Genomic DNA, 19,437 nt, shown 5'->3' on the forward strand with positions numbered 1-19,437 from the left:
GAATTAAGCACTAGTGTAAGAACGGGAGGGGGGGGGATGTAGGAAGGAGAACCAAATAACACATTTCTAAAGGTTTTTTGAAATTACATCTGATTTGTGAAATATGTGATTTGGGACTGGCTGACTACGTCAATCAACAAAAAAGAACCAGTCTGAAGTGGAAAGCCGGTCTGCACTGCTCCTCGCAGAGGCTGCGCGGAGTCCTCCAGGACGCCAGAGGCGCACGCGGCCGCGATTCCCGGCGGAGCCCGCGTCCCGGCGGTCTTCCTTGGGGGCGTGGCGCAGGGCCGCGGCGCGCGTGCGCGGAGCGGCGCCGGGGTGGGGCCTGGGCTTGTCAGCCCAGCGAGGAGGAGGAAGGAGCCGGCTGCGTGCGGTGTGAGGGGCGGGACCGGGCGGGCTGCGGAGGGTAGGCACGCGGAGGCCGGGCCATGCGTGCGGGCCGGAGTGCCGCGGCGCTGCTGCTGCTGCTGCTGCTGCTGCTGCTGAGCCGCGCGGGCCGGGCAGTCGGCTCCGAGGACATCGTGGTAGGCTGCGGGGGCTTCGTGAAGTCGGACGTGGAGATCAACTACTCGCTCATCGAGGTGAGCCGCCGCGGGTGGCCGGGCGCGCCGTGTGACCCCGGGCCAGGCTCCCCGAGGCTCTGCATCCTTCCCCAGCCGCGCCGAGGGGCGAGGTGGGGTGGGGGGGGCGGGGAGGGCCTGATGGACGCCGGCCGCCGCGGACCAAGACCCCTGAACTCAGGTCTGCCCAAGCCGTACTGCAGAACCTGGGAACCACGCGCGTCGCTCTCCACATCCCAAACCCCGAGGCGTGGACCCATCGTGCCTCCATCCTTGCTGGGGTGCATTTAAAGAGCATCGGTGCCCATCGCCAAGTCCCGACGTGGAGCCGTGTAGCAGCCTCTGCGGCGGAGAAGCCGCCTCCCGCCCCCCACCATCCCTCTCCTTCCCACAGGGCAGAGCTGGCCGGCCACCCAGCGCGGTTGCCGGGACTGCGCTAGAGATTTGTGAAACTTAGTTTCGACGGAGCCCAAAGTTCTGTGAAATGGTTATCAGCCCAGCGGCATTCTGACCCTGAAAGCCCGGGAGAAGAAGGGGGATGGGTAGGAGTTGACTCGGGAGTGGAGGGAGAGCCAGGCCTGGTTTTCTCAAGGAGGCTGGCGGTGGGGCCAGCGAAGGGAGGGAGAGAGGAAGAGGTAAACACACACCCTGGAGGAGAAATGTGGGGTGCCGAAGAGAAGGGTAGCTGCTGCGTCCCCTTTGAGCTGCCCAGTGCTGGCACTTGCCATCTTCAGCATGCCACTTAAGACTGGGGGCAAAGCTGAGAAGCCGTCCCTGCCCTGACTTCCCTTTGGCCTTTCTCCAAACCCCAGTAGTAAGATGGTGTTAGAAGTGGCAGAACCTGGAAGCATGATTTCCTAAGGTGGAGAGTCAGTTGTCATGTTCCAGGGTTTCTGTGCGCTGGCCCCTACTTGGTTGGCTGATTTATATTTTATTTATGACAAGGTACTCAATAGATCCCCAGCTGGCCTCAAGCTCAGTATTCCCAAGGCTGGCTTTGAACTTTGGACTGACTCCCTTGCCTCCAAAGGGCTGGGTTACAGAAGTGTGCCCCGGGTCCTTTTACCCAGGTGCCAGTGGCACCTCCTGGCCTTGGGCATCTCAGAAACTGCCCGAAAAGTTTTTCATCTTGAGCTTCGTGCAGCTTTGGGAGGAAGGAGAGGCCACCGGGTCCCTTGCCGCATGCACTAACGGGGATTAGGAGAGCAGAGAGTGGGTTTTGGAGTCCATTGTGAACTGTCTCAAGCCCTAGGGCTTGTCTGTAGCAACCCATACTTTTGTAATCTGTTTACATCAGACATGTCATGTATGCAATTCCCACGTAGCTGTATGTTGCCCTTTACAAAAGATAGACTCATGTTCCAGGGAATGAAGTATAGTATGGCCAGCACACTTTTGATTTTGAATGAATGGCCTTCTTAAATACGTAGCAAGCCAGAGTAAAAGAATAAATAGCAACCAGCAGATGCACAGACAGCGTCAGCCATTAAACTGAGTCTCAAAACACACACAGGAGTGGACTGAGGAAGTCACCGAGCCCTCAGTAGTGTGAAAGGACATTGCACATGTAGGGACGATGCCATCAAATCAGGTGCTAACAGCATCCATCAGGAACCGACTGGGGACGTTGAGGCACTTTCTCTTCGTGTTTGAGCTTCCTGTGGCTGATCTTGTGTCTTCCCCAGGCACTTTTATATCATGGGATGAACGTTAGTGACACCTGTTAGGAATGGCTCGACTTCTGGGTGTGTTCTGGGTTTTTTTTTTTTAACATTTTTTTATTAATTTATTTTTTGCATTCCAATTCTAGTTCCACCCCCCCTCCCACTCCCTCCCCTCCCCTCCCCTCCCATCGACTCCTCAGAGAGGGTAAGGCCTCCCCTAGGAAGTCTATTAAGTCTGTCCCACCTGGGGTGTTTCGCTGTGTTCTTCCCTCCGGGTCTCAGGGAGAGGGTCAGTGGAAGGCACTTTTAGACAAACATGTTCAGGTCTGAAATGGAGTTGGGATAACACAGCTGCTTCTCAGAGCCAGCTTCTCAGAGAGCTCAAACAGCGTGTGACATTTTACCAATACCATGTATTTTAGAACATGTAAGCCTTCTGGATATTTCTGCCTTTTCTCCTCTCTCTTTCTCCTTCCTTCCTTCCTTCCTTCCTTCCTTCCTTCCTTCCTTCCTTCCTTTCTTTCCAGACATGCCCAGGCAGTCTGGAGCCTTCGATCCTCCTGCGCTGGCCTCCCAGATGCTGGGCCTGTAGGGGTTGTGCAACCACACCTGGCTGTTCTTCCCAGCCTTCTTCGCTCAGTTTCTGCCCGAGCTGTCTTCCTGGGTGCATATCCTGAAGCCTTGTCTCAGATGGGGGAATCTCAGTGCAGAGAAAGGACCAGACAGAGCTCTGGACTTTTGACATTGTGCCCTTTAATAGTGGCCTCTATAGCTAAACAGAAGAATTCCCAGGGCTGGAGAGACAGCTCAGTGGTTAAAAGTACTTGCTGCTCTTGGGGAAGATCAGGGTCGGTTCTCAGCAGTCACACGATGGTCCACAACCACCTGTAACTCCCGCCCCAGGGGACCTCACACCCTCCCTGGCCTCTGTGGGTTTCAGGCACGCATGTGGTACACAGACATCTATGCAAAATACTCATACATAAAAATAAATATGTCTTTAAAAAGAATTATAGGTTCTAGTGGTTTAACAGTCAGAATTCACATCAAGACTGGGTTCTTGGAATTGGGGTGGAAGATTCGGTCAGTGAAGTGCTGGCTGAACAGCATGAGAACCCAAGTTTCATCCCCAGAACCCATGTCATTAAAAAAGAAGGCCACCCTACCCAGCTTACTTGGTGAGTTCCAGGCCTTTCAGAGAGCCTGTCTGAGCAGCCAAGGTGGACAGCTCCTAAGGAGTAGCAGCTGAAGTCATCCTTTGGCTTAAATACACATACATTCTCTCTCTCTCTCTCTCTCTCTCTCTCTCTCTCTCTCTCTCTCTCTCTCACGTTTCTCCAGCAGCCATCTTCAAGTTGCAGGGCATGGCAGGGTGAAACAGAGAGCCGGTGACTCCCTTGGGTGCTGCCTCCTTTAGGCTAGTGCATATGCAGCATCTGAACTCTTTCCTTCTTCCTCTCTCTCTCTCTTCTTTTTCTTTCTTTTTTGGCTTTTTGAGACAGGGTTCCTCTGCAGCTTTGGAGCCTGTCCTGGAACTCGCTCTGTAGACCAGGCTGGCCTTGAACTCACAGAGATCCTCCTGTCTAGCTCCCGAGTTCCTCCTGTCTAGCTCCCGAGTGCTGGGATTAAAAGCATGTGTAGTTGTAGGTCTTTTCTCAGTCTAGCCTGGTCCTACTTGACTGATTTCTCTCTGCCCACTGGGTCCCTGAAGCCGCTTATAAGATAACCACTCAGAGACTTAATATATTTTTATACTTGTTTGGCCAATGACTTAGGCTTAATACTGGCTAACTCTCATACATAACCCATGTCTGCCAATCTGTGTATCACCAGGTGGCTGTGGCTTACCGGTGACGCCCCTGGCATTTTGCCTCCCCAGCTGCTACATGGTGTCTTTCTTATCTGGCCTTCTCTCTCTGTCTCTGTTCGGAGTTCCCACCTGGCTTTACTCTGCTTATCCATTGGCTGAAACAGTTTTATTTATCAGCCAATAAAAGCAACACATATTCACAGTATACAGAAGGACCTCCCACATCAGGCGTGTGCCACCACTGCCTGGCACATCAGAATTTCTTTTTGGTTTGGAGCAAAGGCATTTTTACACTTAACTGGGTAGCTGGACCCTAAAGTAATTACGTTGCTCTCTGGGCTGTGTGGAGCATAAGCCCTGGTTATTGCCCGTGAGCACTGCAGCCCACGCCCTACTTCACCCTGCCTCTTCCAAAGGGAGCGCTGGGGCCTGGCCGTTGTTTTCTAAGACGCCACTGGGTTGCATCTATGTGTTTGCCATAGAATATTCTTTTTTTAATGTTTGTGTGTATCTGTATGTGGCTGTCTGCATATGAGTGCAGTGTTCTTGGCAGCAGGAAGAAGGCATTGGATCCTAGAGCTGGAAATGAACTCTGGTTCTCTGCCAGAGCTACAAGTACTCCTAATTGCTCAGCTACTCTCCAGCCCCAACATTCATATTTAGAGGTCAGGCTCCTTGATGTCATCTCTACAGATTGGGACATTGAGGCTCAGAGCCATTGAGCCACACAGGCTGGCTTAGGGAGTTTCCTGTAACCCTCTGGTGTGTCTGACTGACGGTGCCGAGTGACTTCCTTCAGAGAGATACCAAATAGAATCCCGTCCTTTTGAGCCTACACTTTGTGCCGGATCCGGAAACAAGGGCTTTCCATTTCTACTGTGAAGAAACTCCCGTCTCTGGTGGTACCATGACTTTGTCAGGGTCACCCAGTGTAGGGGGGACCCTGACACGGCTTTCGCCTTTCTGTTGAGAGTTTGTGTCTGCAGAGGCTTAGGGTGCAGCAGTTGTAGCCGGGCCTTGAGGAGAGCGAACGCATTGACTGTCTTTCACGTCAGTCTTTGTTCTAATGGTGGCCGAGGAGGGCTTTAGGTGAATATTCCTCTAAACATCTAGAGTCATTTGGGGCTACTAATGCAGGCCCCGATGCTCATCCTAGACCTCTGGGTAAAGCCTCTGCGGGGCCGCTCAGCAGCCTGCCTCCTGACTTGCCTTTATGTCTAAGTTGCAGTGCTGGGGTGGAACTGAGGGACAGCCAGTCATGGATTTAAGCACACATTATTGTGTGTTCATGCGTGCTGCGTGTGAGGTCGAAGGACGACCTTGTGGAATTGGTTCTCAAATCTCCACAGTTTTATGCAGGAGGTGCCTTAGCCTGTTGAGCATCCTGCTGGCCTAGGAATTTGGATTTTCATAAGTGCCTTGCTAATAGTAAACTTAGAAAGTTTTAGACTCAAATTTACATAAACAAAGCCTATAATAGGTACTTATGAAAACTGAAAAGCTTGAAAAAAAAAAAGACTTCTGGGTAGGTCAAAGATGGTTTCCATAAAAGAGACATAAATAACATTATTTTGGGGTCCTCTGCCTTCTTTTCCTCTCCTCAAAGCTGTTTTAGCAGCTGGTGTGTAGTAGGAAAACACAAACAGATAGAAGGCGTGTGGGTGTCACATGGTAACTAATTTTCTAAGACAGTATTAGGACTTAGGTTTTCTTTCCCTGCTTTCCAGATAAAGCTGTACACCAAGCATGGGACTTTGAAATATCAGACAGACTGTGCTCCTAACAACGGCTACTTTATGATCCCCTTGTATGATAAGGTAAGAGGTAGAGGGACTTAGTCTTTATCGAGTGGCTCTTGTGATAGGAAGTAATTAATTAGCTTTCCCAAATGACTGTGGTGGTCAGGAACATGGTCCCCCCCCCCCACGTGCACACACTTATTTGTATTGTAATGGTCAGTGGAATGCAGATTTCCCTCGGTTGAGCAGATTCAGTGGGTACATTTGGCAGTATCTGCAGACATTCCAGCCCTCACAGCCTCACAGGGAATGCTGCCCGCAACTTAGCGAGGGGAGGGCATGCGTGAGCTGGACAGCTCTCGCAACAGCTCTCCGCACTGCAGTATTCTCCAACTGCCACACGCGCCGGGATCAAAAGCCTCAGATTGCATGGAATCAAATGTTTGTGTAAAGTGGGTGGGAGTGGGTTCAGGCCTGCCTGCCGTGGGTGTGTGTGTGTGTGTGTGTGCGAGTGTGTGTGTGAGTGTGTGTGTGTGAGTGTGTGTGTGTGAGAGTGTGTGTGTGAGTGAGTGTGTGTGTGTGTGGGTGGGAGTGGGTTCAGGCCTGCCTGCCATGGGTGTGTGTGTGTGTGTGCGCGAGTGTGTGAGTGTGTGTGCGCGCGAGTGTGTGTGTGAGTGTGTGAGTGTGTGAGTGAGTGTGTGTGAGTGTGAGTGTGTGTGAGTGAGTGTGTGAGAGTGTGAGTGTGTGTGAGTGAGTGTGTGTGTGAGTGAGTGTGTGAGTGTGAGTGTGTGAGTGAGTGAGTGTGTGTGAGTGTGTGTGAGTGAGTGTGAGTGAGTGTGAGTGTGTGTGTGAGTGAGTGTGTGTGAGTGTGTGTGTGTGTGAGTGTGTGTGAGTGTGTGAGTGTGAGTGTGTGTGGGTGGGAGTGGGTTCAGGCCTGCCATGGGGTGTGTGTGTGTGAGTGTGAGTGTGTGTGTGTGTGTGTGTGTGTGTGTGTGTGTTTAGGTCAGAGGAGAACCTGTGGGAGTCAGCTCTCTCCCACCTTTTTGTGGGTCCCGGGAATTGAACTCAGTTCATCAGGGCTTGCACAGGAAACTCTTTATCCACTGCAGTAGCTTGCCAACTCAAGTCTTTACAACTCACAGATATGCTAGATGGATGGAGATTTCTGGGTGTTAGCTTTGGGTGGCTGCTCCTGGAAGGGAGTCCAGCTGCCAGCAGTTAGGAGAGCCCGGTGTGGGATTTTATTTCAGCTGGGGCTGCTTGGGGTCTTACCTGTCTTCACCTCTCACACTTTCCCTCGCAGGGGGATTTCATCCTGAAGATTGAGCCTCCCCTGGGCTGGAGTTTTGGTAAGTGAGCAGAGTAACAGGGCGCTTTGCAGGGGTCCACACTGCTCAATGATGTTGTTTTCTTAAAAAAGCATCCTTCGTGGTCTGTACCCCTTTCTGGAAAAACTTCCTAGTCAGCTTCAGATCATTTTGCCATCTAGACACGAACTGGGGCCTTCTTCGTGTCTTTGGATCTCGAGGTGCAGCCCAGCTAGCCTGACTCAGCGTCCTCCTGTGTCAGCCTTCAGGGTTTGAGGTTACAGATGTGTGCTGCAGTGTCTGGCTCCGCTTACCCCCCAAAATGAGGGAAGTGTTTTAAGCGTAAGATTTGCCATCAGAACACAGGTGTCCACGGGACTGGAGATGCTGGCTCTGTGGAGGGGACACTTGTCCTTGCAGATGGTCCCATCTGTGGCCCGGGCACAAGAGTGGCCCTCGGGCCGGAACTGAAATAGACACCATGGAGGAGATGTACAAAACGGCTTGTTCTCTATGGCTTGCTCAGCCAGCTGTCTTATACACCACCTGCGCAGGGGTGTGCCACCAACCCCGGTCCCAGAATGTGTGTCTGTGCCCACGCACATATGTGTGTGTGAAGTCCAGAGGTTCAGACACCGTCAGGTGTGCTCTTCAATCACTCCCCACCTTAGTTTTGAGGTGGAGTCTGCCACTGAGCCTGGAGCTCACTGATTGTGCTAAGCAGGCTGGCAGTGAGCCCCGGGAGCCCTGTCTCTGCCTTTCAGCTCTGGGGTACTGATGCATGCTGCTGGTCTGTGGGTGCTGGGGATCAGGTTTGGGTCCTCACTGACCTAGCCATCTTGCCAGCCATCCAACCACTCAACTGTGATTTCTCTTGTGAGCCTTTCGGTTTTCTGAAGAAAATGCATTGTGTTGATGTCGAAGGATCAGATGGTCTCCCTCAACACCAGTATTCGTGAGGGCTTGCAAGCTTGGTCAGACGGGCTGGTGTGGCAATGGGTAGGAAAATTGAGTCAAGGCTGCCTTTTCCATTTGTCATTGCCCCTTAGCCTGCACTGCTCATGTCCCCCTGGGAGGTTCCTGTTGCCACGGAGTTGATGGTCCTCTTTAGAGCTGGAGCCAGTGTGTGAGACTGTGTCACACTCTGTAGAAAGATCCTTTAAGCTTCTCGTGGCTCAGTTACTCCTTGGTAAATTCTTGTGTCTGCTGAAGAACGCACTGGGCTCGGTGCCTGGTCCGTGGTGAATTCTTTGGGGCTGGGGAGTGGCTCAGTTGGTAAGGTGCTTCTTGTGAAGCCATGAAGATCTGAGTTCAGATTCATGTCAAAGCCAAGCGTGGCTGCTCGTGTCCGGGAAGTGTGTTCCCGGCACTCAGGCTGCCTTTTGTCTCGTGTCCCTACCTCTCCTTTCCCCCAGAGCCAACCAGTGTGGACCTGCATGTGGACGGTGTGAGCGACATCTGCACGAAGGGCGGAGACATCAACTTTGTCTTCACTGGCTTCTCTGTGAATGGGAAGGTTTGTGTCCAGCCCCTGTGTGCGCTGTGTTCTACATTGCTCTGTCCTGTGCCACCGTCCCCCAGCCCTGCAGAAGTGGGGCTCTTGCACCGAGGGTCACTCACAGTGAGCTGCAGGGGTCTGTGCTGGGTGGCAGCCTGGGGTCAGCTTGACTGGGTGGGGGAGCAGAAGAGGAAGGGCCTGTGCCCAGGACCTGAGTCGTTGCTCTGCTGTGAGAGCTAGGTGCAGTCCTCCAGGGAGGCCTCTGCCGTGGCGGCTCCTGAGCCTCTGCTGCCTTCTGCCTCCTTTAGGAGCTGCTCTGGGCAGCGAGTGTGGCGCCGTCTGAGTGCCTGCTCCCAACTCCATTCTCCCCAGAGTCCTCCCATTCTCCCTAGAGTCCTCCTTCCCTCCATCCAGTCCCCAAGTAGCGATGGGCCCTGAGCTGGTGGGGTGGACTCACAAGTGCTCTTTTGTGCAGAGAGTGAGGCACTCGCCTGCTTCATATGTGGAAGAGGGGATCTTGGGTATTTTTCTTCCATAGTGATTTGTAAAGTAGTGATACATTTCTTAAAAGATTTATTTTATTTTTAATTATGTGTGGATATGTGTATTTGAGTGTGGGCGTCCTTGGAGGCCAGAGGCATCGGATCCCCCTGGACCTGGAGTTAAAAGAGTTACAAGCTGCCTGATGGGGTGCTGGGAACTTAACTCCAGGCTCTGCAACAGCAATGTGCACTCGTTGGTTTTTCGAGACTAGGTTTCTCTGTGGAACAGAGAGTTCCAGGGTTTCTCTCCTGGAAGTCTCTCTGAAGACCAGGCTGGCCTTAAACTCACATATATGTGCCTGTCTCTGCCTCCTGAGTGCTGGGATTAATGGCTTTTGCCACCACCGCCCAGCTTCAGTGCACACTCTTAACCAACCACTGAGCAGCCTCCAGTCCCATCGTGACACACATTTTGTCTTAGATTCAGTGGTGCAGTATTTTCCTGTCATTGTCCCCTCCCCTCACAGCCTTTATAAATGTCTCCTGACTACATCTTCTTCGAAGAGACCCTTGACCCAAAGAAAAAACGTTTTAGGTGCCACTTGGTGGGGGCCGGGAGCATGAATAAAAACGCCTGGCTGAGGTGGCGTCTGGGTCCTAACATCCTCCTCCTCACAGGTCCTCAGCAAAGGGCAGCCCCTGGGCCCTGCAGGAGTTCAGGTGTCCCTGAGAAGCACAGGCACTGATGGGAAGATCCAGTCCACAGTCACACAGCCCGGTGGAAAGTGAGTGGCTATTGGAAGCCTACAATAATTCCCACAGTCCCTGCCTAAAACTTGGGTTAAGTGATACACTGTTCTGTGTTTCTCAGGTTTGCGTTTTTTAAAGTTCTCCCTGGAGATTATGAAATCCTTGCAACTCACCCAACGTGGGCCCTGAAGGAGGTACGCTCTGACATGTCTGGGTGTGCGCTATAGCTTGGAAACAAATGTGGGGATGAATTGAGGGTATGAAATGAAGTCGCGGCTTCTCCAGAGACCTTGGAAGAACCAGGGTGCTGAAGATGGAGGTGTTGCCAGGGGAAACTGTTCTGCTGCAGTGGACACAGCTATGAAGACCTTTGTCATCCACTGTCACTGTATTGAGCTAAATCAACACCAGAAATTCCCAGTGAATTTTGTTCTTTTTCTGTCTAAGAGAGAAATCTCTAACACGGTAAACATTCTAGAGGCCCGTTGTCCACGCTCCCTGGAGAGTGTTTTCAAACAGCCGTTTGATTGTTAAGGGGAGAATGGGCTACATGCCATCACATCTGACTGTGAACGGCAGCCGGGAGGTGGGTGTGCGAGCCACAGAAAACTCCTTGTTTCAAGGAAAGAGAGAGCAGCGACTTCCTTTTTGGTTTACATTTTCAACTTTATTGAGTGGTAGCAGTGTTCGTTGAAAGGGTCTAAGCAAGGCGTGGTGACTTGCGCCTGAGGGTCTAGCACTTGGGAGGCTGAACAGGAGGACTGCTGTGAATTTTTGACCAGCCTGGGCTCCATAGTGAGTTCTAGACCAGCCTTGGTTATAGAGTGAGACCCCATCTCAAAACAAAAACACAGCCCAAAAGCCCAAAGACTATCTAAAAGGTTATAAATATTTGAAATGTCACATAAGGCTGATTTCTGAAATATTATAGAAATCAAATATTTTTGAACAAAAATAAAGCGAAGCATGGCGTTATAAGAGGTGAAACAATCACTTGGCAGGGGTTAGCGCCTGCGACCCTGGTGGTATTTTGTCATCATGGGGTGTTGGTTGCCCTGAGGGAGCAGAGGTTCTGGACCTGGCTTTAACTCTGTCGGGTTTTGGTTAGCAGGAGCGTTGCTTGGTTTCTGGGAATTGCATTCAGGATGAAGCCACACTGCAACAGAAAAAGGAAAACCAGCACAGCATGCTTATTAAAAAACAAACTGGAGGGGCCAGTAAGATGGCTCAGGGTAAAGGTCGTTGCTGCCAAACCTGAAGACCTGAGTTCGATTCCTGGGACCCACACAGTGGAAGGAGAGATTCCTACTTGTCCTCCAAGCTCCTATGCAGGCTGTGGTATGCCACTGCCAACAAATGAGTATTTCTAATTTAAAAAGAATTTGGGTTCTAAGAGCGTAAGGAAGGAGACTGTTGTGCAGGGTCACCGCACATACAGGTGGTTACTGCCAGGTCAGTTTCCCACACTTCTCATCAGTTTTGCATAGAAGAAAGAAATTGCAGGGCTGGGGAGAAGACTCAGTGTTTAAAGTACTTGCCATGCAAACCTGACAACTTGAGTTTGGATCACAGAACCTCTGTAAAAGACGCCTGCAATCCCAGGGCGCCACGGGGGGCAAGAAGGCCAAGACGGGAGAACCCTCACAGCTGCTGGGCCTACCCGTCTGCTGTACACAGCTGACACCACAGCAGCTCTGCCTCAAGCAAAGTGGAAGGCTAGGACTGACACCCCGGGACTCTGACCTCCGCGTGCCTTCCGTGACGTGCGCATCTGCACCCAACACGTGAATACACAGTAGTGCGCACCTGCACCCAACACGTGAATACACAGTAGTGCGCACCTGCACCCAACACGTGAATACACAGTAGTGCGCACCTGCACCCAACACGTGAATACGCAGTAGTGCGCACCTGCACCCAACACGTGAATACGCAGTAGTCTCTCTGTTCTCTAAGGCAGGCCTCCTGGGATGGGGGTGCTACACTCATCGATTCAACCAATCTCAGGCTCAGCCAGCCGTGGATTATACATATATATAGATATTTTTCTTATTCTTGATTCTTTAATGGTTGCTTGTTTACTCTGACCTTATGTCGGGCATTAACTAATGGAGGTTTGGTATTCAGGAGTTGTGCATAGTCTCTGCACACACAGTATGCCCTTATAAAAAAGGACGTGGGTACCTGTGGGTGTCTCAGTCTGGGAGTTCAGATCAGTTCCTGTGGCTCTGCAGGGATGCCTATGTCTGTAATTTTCTTGTGAATTATGTGTCCCTATTGCTTTTTTTAGTTAAAAATTTAAGCATGCCCTTGTGTTGTTGGGTATTCTGAAAGGATTTATTGTTTTGTTTATTTCTTTTTGAGACTGTCACACTGTAGCCCAGGCTGGCCTCACATTCACAGTAATCTTCGCCCTCCGGCTTCCTGATGCTGGGATCTCTGGTGTAAGCCACTGTGTTGGGCTGTCGGGGTTTAGTGCTATTGAAGCTAAGACCCCTTCCTTTCCCTAGGCGAGTACCACAGTGCGGGTGACGAACTCCAACGCTAACGCAGCTGGCCCGCTCATAGTGGCTGGCTATAATGTGTCTGGCTCTGTCCGCAGTGATGGGGAGCCCATGAAAGGGGTGAAGTTCCTTCTCTTTTCTTCTTTAGTGAACAAAGAGGTAAGCATAAAAACAGTAAAGAACCAACATTGGGGTGGGAGTGGCGGCCTGGGGGCCGCTGTTGAGCACGCCAACAGTGGCTGGTTTGTGAACTGGCTGTTTAAGAGCACCGTGTGTGGGTTGTCTGCACGGGACTTGGGGAGATGCTTGGGTTTTGATCGGGTTCTGCCCCTGCTGCTCTGTGGCATCTTGGGTGTACCACTGCCCTCGCTGCCCTCGCGTGGCCAGCTTTCTTATTGTTGGGAGGAGATGACTGCCTAAGAACGCAGTCCTAAGAAGACTGCCCGTCCTCAACTTCTGAGGCTGGGTGTAGAGGTTTGTGTTCCACCTGCCTGCGATGATCCCCAGCATCGACCTCTTGCAGGAAATCCATGCATTGACTTCCACTAGTTGGCCTGGCTTTGTTTGTGGTTATTGGGTGATCAGAACGTGGAAATTTCTTCTTCCCCTGATGTAGGACGTCCTGGGCTGCAATGTGTCCCCAGTGTCCGGGTTCCAGCCCCCAGACGAGAGCCTGATTTATCTGTGCTGTGCGGTCTCCAAAGAAGACGGCTCATTTTCTTTCTATTCCTTGCCCAGTGGGGGCTACACTGTGGTGAGTGAGCGGGTTTCTATCTGTGCAGGGCACTGTGGTGAGCGAGCGGGTTTCTATCTGTGCAGGACACTGTGGTGAGTGAGTGAGCGGGTTTCTATCTGTGCAGGGCACTGTGGTGAGTGAGCGGGTTTCTATCTGTGCAGGACACTGTGGTGAGTGAGCGGGTTTCTATCTGTGCAGGACACTGTGGTGAGTGAGCGAGCGGGTTTCTATTTGTGCAGGGCACTGTGGTGTGATAAGAGCCTGTGCCCTTTGGGCATTGTGTGAGTCAGCTTTCTGCGTGATGGCACACTACTTGAGGTAAACCGACCTAAAGTAGGAAAGGTCTGCCTTGGAACGTGTTTTCGCTTTCTGGCCGATTGCCCCTCTTGGCTTTGGGACTGAGGTGAGGCAGTAGGGTGTGGTTGAAGCCTGTGGTAGAGGAAATGTATTAACTTCATGGAGGCTGGGTTGACAGAATTGGGGAAAGCAGAAGGGCTGGGACTCTGACACACTTCCCTCAAGCCCTGTTCCTACAGATGTTGCCACCTCCTGGCCACTTCCCAGCCGTGCTGACAAGCAGGTCTCAAGCACAGGCGGGGCTAGGCTAATGACATTGCCGCGTGACCCTGTTGTGTCCGGATGTGTTGGGCCACACCTGCAGCTACCCTGGGACACGTGTGGCAGGCACATGGGCATCATGTTGGACATGCCTGCTAGCAGTGGGCTTTTGGGGGCATTTAAGACCCAAATCAGTAGAAGGGCCAAATGGTGGGCCTGTCATTCATTAACACTAGCCTAGCGAGGGTAGATTGAGTGTCCCCAAAACACTCCCAAATCTGAATGCACTGTGGAGTTTACCATGAGCCTTGTCTCTTTGTCTGTACGGTGTGTGTGGGATATAGTAGGTCTCAGGTTCAGACCTGACCTGTCCACAAGGTGTCTTAGATACCCGTGCGGGCACTCCAGCATCTGAACAGTCCAGCAAGCTTGTTTGCCCTGGGGATCTCAGCCTGTGCTGAAGATGAGACGTAGTCTCCTCTGTCACAGTAGAGCTTTCCATTAGACCAGCAGCTGGGATTCACGTTCCTCTGGGTGAATTCTGACTGTAGAATTGCGCTGTACACGCTTCATAATCGCCAGACCCCTCCTTCCAGGTGCCGTTCTACAGAGGCGAGAGGATCACCTTTGACGTGGCACCTTCCAGGCTTGACTTCACCGTGGAGCACGACAGCCTGAGAATCGAGGTGAAGCCGCTCTGGAGGCAGGCGTTTGGGTTCCTAGCCCTGGGCACATCAATGCCCTGTTCAGAGTGGCCATTGGAGGGAGTGGGGCTCTAGACACACTAGCTCTCTTTCCCAGTGGCTTCATCTCGCTCAGCTAGCCAGAGTCCTGGCCAGTGCTGCTCGCAGTCAGATGTGCCCGCGGCCTGAGTTCCGTCCCATGTTGGCTGTGCAGTAGGGACTCAACAGTCTTTCTGGAAGTTGCCTTTTAGTGATGGGAAGAACCAGTGTCTGTTTAGATAAGCAAGTTAGTGTGTTGGAAGTTGGTCAGCACTCTCTGGAACAGAAGGGCCGTGCAGTTCAGGACAGGGACACACGCGTCTGGATGTTGTGTCAGGAGTCCTCTCTCTGAAGGTGACCCTGAGCTGCCAGTTAACGGGGAGCAAGTGACGTACACCTAAAACTTGTGGTGAATGCACAGGTCTGAAGCAGGAGTGTGCCTGGAGAGTCAGGCACCTTGAGGAGGCCAGGGGAGCCGGGGTAGAGGGGAGGAGGGAGCTTGAGAGGTGATGGCGTAGAGCTTGGCTGCCCGCTTTCCTCTTCTGCTGCTGGGAGTTGGGTACTGCTGGGGAGAGGTTGATGAGGAGAGCTGGCCCGGGCAGTAACCATGGCCCATGTGGTAGGAGGGATGGTGAGATGTTCGGAAGACACGGTAAATGTTTTCATCGTTCTTCTGTGTCTTCAATTCCAGGAATAGAAGTGGTCCCTGCCGGCAGCTTGCAACATAGAGGAAGCGCCCAAGGGTACCTGGCAGTAGTGGTAGTAAAAAGTTATCCTCTGGTTTTTATAGCATGCTGAAAAGCAGTCCGCTAAGATAGCGCAGTCAAGGGACTGGTACTGCCTTCTGAGGTCGCACAGGACACTTAAGTGGAGGCCAGGAAGCCAGGAAAGTGAACGTTGAGCCTTTATTGCCTGTACAACCTAGCAGGAAGGGTGTGGTAGGTACTTGGGCAAAGTACCCAGACAGTGTCCAATGTAAGTTTTAACTTGCAGTGTTTGGAGTTTCGTGTGAGGGCCTAGAATGTTCTGTCAGGCCAGGAAAGCCTCCCCATTTCTCTGGTATGCTCCAGCACTGGGCACATAGTAAGTGTAGAGAACGTTTGTTGGTTATGTGAGTTAATAAGTGGGTAAGTAGCTAGTTCACTTCTTTGTTTGGAGACAGTACCACTGGCCTTAAACTTAGGACCTTCCTGGCTCAGCCCCCAAGTGCTGAGGTCACAGGTGTGTGCCACCATGCCTTGGACAGTCACACCTGTTGCATTACGAGGGTGTGTGGTCATGCCACTTTCAAGCTCTCTCAAATAATGGCTTCGTTCATTCATCCAGGAGGCACTGGCTGAGCGCCTGCTTTGTAGCGGGTAGCTGAAGCAGGACAGGCTCCATTGAGCCTGCAAAGTCACATTTTAATGAGAGGGTGAGGAGATGTAGGGAATCAGTCAGGCATTTCAAACCCTGAGGGATTTGATGAAGATAAAAATTAGGTTGGTGATGTCGCACCCAGGTAGCTCATCTGAGAAACCAGAGGTTGGGGGCGTGGGAGGTGCCCCCCAGGGAGCCCAGCTTGGTGTTTGGAGCAGACAGGGCACTCATAGACAAGGCACAGGGCTGTGTGGTGAGCGGCTTTCCAGAAGAAGGGTAGATTAGAAGGAATCTGTCTGGCCTGGGCTCTTAGGTGAGGGCTCTTGGACTTTAAAGGGGGAGGGTAGACCGTTATTGATCTTAGGTGATGTCGGTGGACTAGGTTGGGAGTTTCAGATGACCCTGAAGGGAGAAGCCATGGGCCCCAGGTAATGTTGGGGGCGACAGGTCAAGGTCCTAGGAGAAGCTGGGGGATGGGCTGGGATCCTAGGAGATGCTAGCGTCAGTGCAGGGGTCCCAGGTAATGTGGTTTCTGTTTGAGAGGCTGGAGACAGGTGGGATTCACATATGGATGGGGCCAGGGAGGGAGCAGGAGAGGCAAGGCTGGGGAAACCCACAAGCTAGAAGTAGCAGCCTGTGAGTGGGGGCTGAGTCTGCAGGCTGTTTTTGTCCAGCTCTGATGATCATTCGTGCATTGGAAATGCAGCTGAGGAGATAAAGGCTGTGCCAGGGAGAGGGGCTAACGCATGGAGCCATGGTGCGGGGCAGGAAGAGGTCCTGGTGGCGTGGGCACGTGAGCACCTTCCAGTCTTTACTTTGCAGCCCGTGTTCCACGTCATGGGTTTCTCTGTCACTGGGAGGGTCTTGAATGGACCTGAAGGAGAAGGTGTTCCGGAGGCTGTGGTCACCCTGAACAACCAGATTAAAGGTGGGCAGACCTGGTGGTCCTGAGCCTGCTCAGAGGACTTGTTTTGGATCATGGGATGATATGGGCACAAGTGACAAGGTCTCGTGTATCTATTAGGAGACGAGCTTTGGGGCTCATCTTTTATTCATGTGCTTTGGTTTCACAGTCAGAACGAAAGCTGATGGCTCCTTCCGCCTAGAGAACATAACGACAGGAACATACACCATCCATGCTCAGAAGGAGCATCTCTACTTTGAGATGGTCACCATCAAAATTGCACCCAACACCCCGCAGCTGGCTGACCTCGTTGCTACAGGGTAAGTGTGCTGTCTGGTCAGGGTGACTGTTGGCCAAGACCAAAAGCAGCTTGGGAAGGAAAGGGCTTGTCTGACATCACAGTCGCCACTGAGTGAAGCCAGGCGGGAACTGAAATGAAGCAGAGGCCACGGAGGAGGGCTGCTTGCTGCCTTGCTCGGCTCTTTCTTACATAACCCAGACCACCTGTCTGAGGGTGGCGCTGTCCTCAGTGAGCTGGGCCCCCACATCAGAAAAGGAACCACAGGCCAATCTGGTGGGAGCGCTTTCTCAGTTGAGGGCCTCTCTTCCCAGAAGGCCCCAGCATGTGTCAGATAGACATAAAACGAGCCAGCCAATGTGCTGTGTGCAGTCTTGGGTGTGTCCCGACTCCTCCTGACTGTCTGTAGTGGAGGAGCAGCTCTGACCTTACTGTTTCTCCCACGGCCCACACCCAGCTCCCACAGCTGTCCAGAGTCAAGCTGGCTTTCTTTTGGAAAGGTGGGCGCTGCATCTCTCAGTAGCCAAAGGCACGTACATGTTGGATACTAAGATTATTTTCTTTTGCTTTCAAGTTAAAATGGGTTTGCTAATGTAGAAAAAGAAGATGATGGTAATGTGCAACTTGAATTTGATCCCCGGGAGCCTTGTACAAGTTAACCCTGACTTCCACATGTATACAAACAATAAATAATCATGTCTGTCTATCTTTATCTCCCTCCTTCCTTCCCTCCCTCCCTCCCTCCCTCCCTCCTTCCCTCCCTCCTTCCCTCCCTTCCTCCTTCCCTCCCTCCTTCCCTCCCTCCTTCTTCCCTCCCTCCTTCTCTCCTTCCTTCCTTCCTTCTTTCCCTCCCTCCCTCCTTCCTTCCCTCCCTCCCTCCCTCCCTCCCTCCTTCCTTCCCTCCCTCCTTCCTTCCCTCCCTCCCTCCCTCCCTCCCTCCCTCCTTCCCTCTCTCCTTCCCTCCCTCCTTCCTCCCTCCCTCCCTCCTTCCTTCCTTCCTTCCTTCTCTCCTTCCTCCCTCCCTCCCTCCTTCCTTCCTTCCCTCCCTCCTTCCCTCCTTCCTTCCCTCCCTCCCTCCCTCCTTCCCTCCCTCCCTCCCTCCTTCCTTCCTTCCGTCTGTCTAAATTAGAAAAAGAACTTTGAAGTTAGCCCTTGCTTGTGAGCACTTCCCTTGTCTGATCCTAGAGGGCTTTGTAGTGGGTGTGGAGCTGAGTTTGGAGATGTTTCTGGTCATTGGCAGAGTTCATCGCATGGTCACTGATTTATGCTTGTCAAGGACGGACTGGAAAGAGATTTAGGGATTCGCAGGTATTGCTGCATACCTGCAGACAGATGAGGGTTCAGGTTTGGCGTCACATGACCACTAGGTGTCGCACTCTCCTAGATGTTTGGATCTGTGAACATCCCTTCCATTGGCACTCGTGGCTGGCTAGTCAGTCCTTGGAAGTGGAATGCCAGCATTGCAGGTGTGGGCTGGGGAGCCTCAGTGGGTGAGGTCACAGGACTGGGAATGTTAGGGCCAAGGTGGCTGCTCACACCAAAGCTAGGGAGCGGAGCCCAGCAGACAGCTTTGACAGACGGGGAAGGCAGTCCTGCTTAGAAAGTACTTCTTGGGTTTCAGTCCTGTTCTTCTCCCTCTGCTGTTGTGCTGGGACAGCTGTGCTAGATAAGCAGCTGCAAAGCTCCCATGAATGTGTGGCTGCTTTGGGTGAGGCACTGTGGGAGGGCTGCACATATAACAAGGAACTGAGCCCGAGAGATTAGGTCAGGCTTGTCAGCTCCCAGCTCCTGGGGAGATGGCCACAGAGAGCTGCAAGTTTGAATTGTGCAGGAAGAGACTGGGGAGCTCTGAGAAGGACTTTGGTGACTGGGGTGAGGAGGCCATAGGAGGGCCAAAGGAAGAAGGTGCAGGGCTTCCCAGCAAGGAAGGCGGCTTGTTCAGGCGGAGGGGACTGCGTGGGAGGGGCTGAGCCAGTGCGGCCAGGCTGCGGGTGTTGGGGACAGGGAGCCTTTGACCACGCACCCGAGGGCAGGGACGACAGCCTTGCGCACCGGGACCCATGGGTCAGCAAGGGTGTGACAGACGTGGCTTTCTGCCTGCTGGTGGGGGGATTGGTGGGGAGCACCGGGTGTTGGCAGTCATCTGGGGGACATGGGGGTTGGGGGTGCTCAGGGAGGCCAGAGAAGGGTGTTAGATCCCCTGGAGTGGACTGAAAGTGAGGACCACTGCTCCCAGGTGTGGTTAAGGAGGCTTTATGTAGACATGAGGGAGAGAACAGCCAGAGGCCTCTCTGGAAGGGTCTGGACTGAACATGACGAGCAGCATGGAGAGCAGGGTGGGGTGGGGAGAGACATGGGGACCAAGAGAGAATGGTCGGAGGAGTGCTAAGGGGCTAAGGGACTGCGCTGGCAGAGCCCGGCGGCCAGCTTCACTGAGGCACGCTAATGGGCACCTCAGCTCTTTGTCCTGAAGTTCTCTGGGACCTAACAGTAGTCTCAGTGGATGTGGACCCCCGAGATGCTGGGAATTAAACCCCGGTCTTCTG

General features: G+C 52.7%; 1 protein-coding gene across 1 annotated transcript in view; it reads left to right on the forward strand.

Annotated features, from left to right (window-relative positions):
• The first annotated feature begins 371 nt into the window (after positions 1 to 371).
• The window catches only part of LOC127213928 (nodal modulator 1), a 49,060-nt gene continuing 29,994 nt past the window's right edge, over positions 372 to 19,437 (forward strand). Inside the window, exons 1-11 of the mRNA XM_051174392.1 lie at positions 372 to 581; positions 5,762 to 5,851; positions 7,077 to 7,122; positions 8,496 to 8,596; positions 9,739 to 9,845; positions 9,932 to 10,004; positions 12,321 to 12,473; positions 12,931 to 13,068; positions 14,205 to 14,294; positions 16,512 to 16,617; positions 16,763 to 16,913. Coding sequence (XP_051030349.1) covers positions 429 to 581; positions 5,762 to 5,851; positions 7,077 to 7,122; positions 8,496 to 8,596; positions 9,739 to 9,845; positions 9,932 to 10,004; positions 12,321 to 12,473; positions 12,931 to 13,068; positions 14,205 to 14,294; positions 16,512 to 16,617; positions 16,763 to 16,913 — 1,208 coding nt within the window. The 5' untranslated portion in view covers positions 372 to 428. The remainder of the gene's footprint in view (positions 582 to 5,761; positions 5,852 to 7,076; positions 7,123 to 8,495; positions 8,597 to 9,738; positions 9,846 to 9,931; positions 10,005 to 12,320; positions 12,474 to 12,930; positions 13,069 to 14,204; positions 14,295 to 16,511; positions 16,618 to 16,762; positions 16,914 to 19,437) is intronic.

This window comes from Phodopus roborovskii, unplaced genomic scaffold (assembly GCF_943737965.1).
Source record: "Phodopus roborovskii unplaced genomic scaffold, PHOROB, whole genome shotgun sequence".
In the NCBI taxonomy this organism is placed as follows: domain Eukaryota; kingdom Metazoa; phylum Chordata; class Mammalia; order Rodentia; family Cricetidae; genus Phodopus; species Phodopus roborovskii.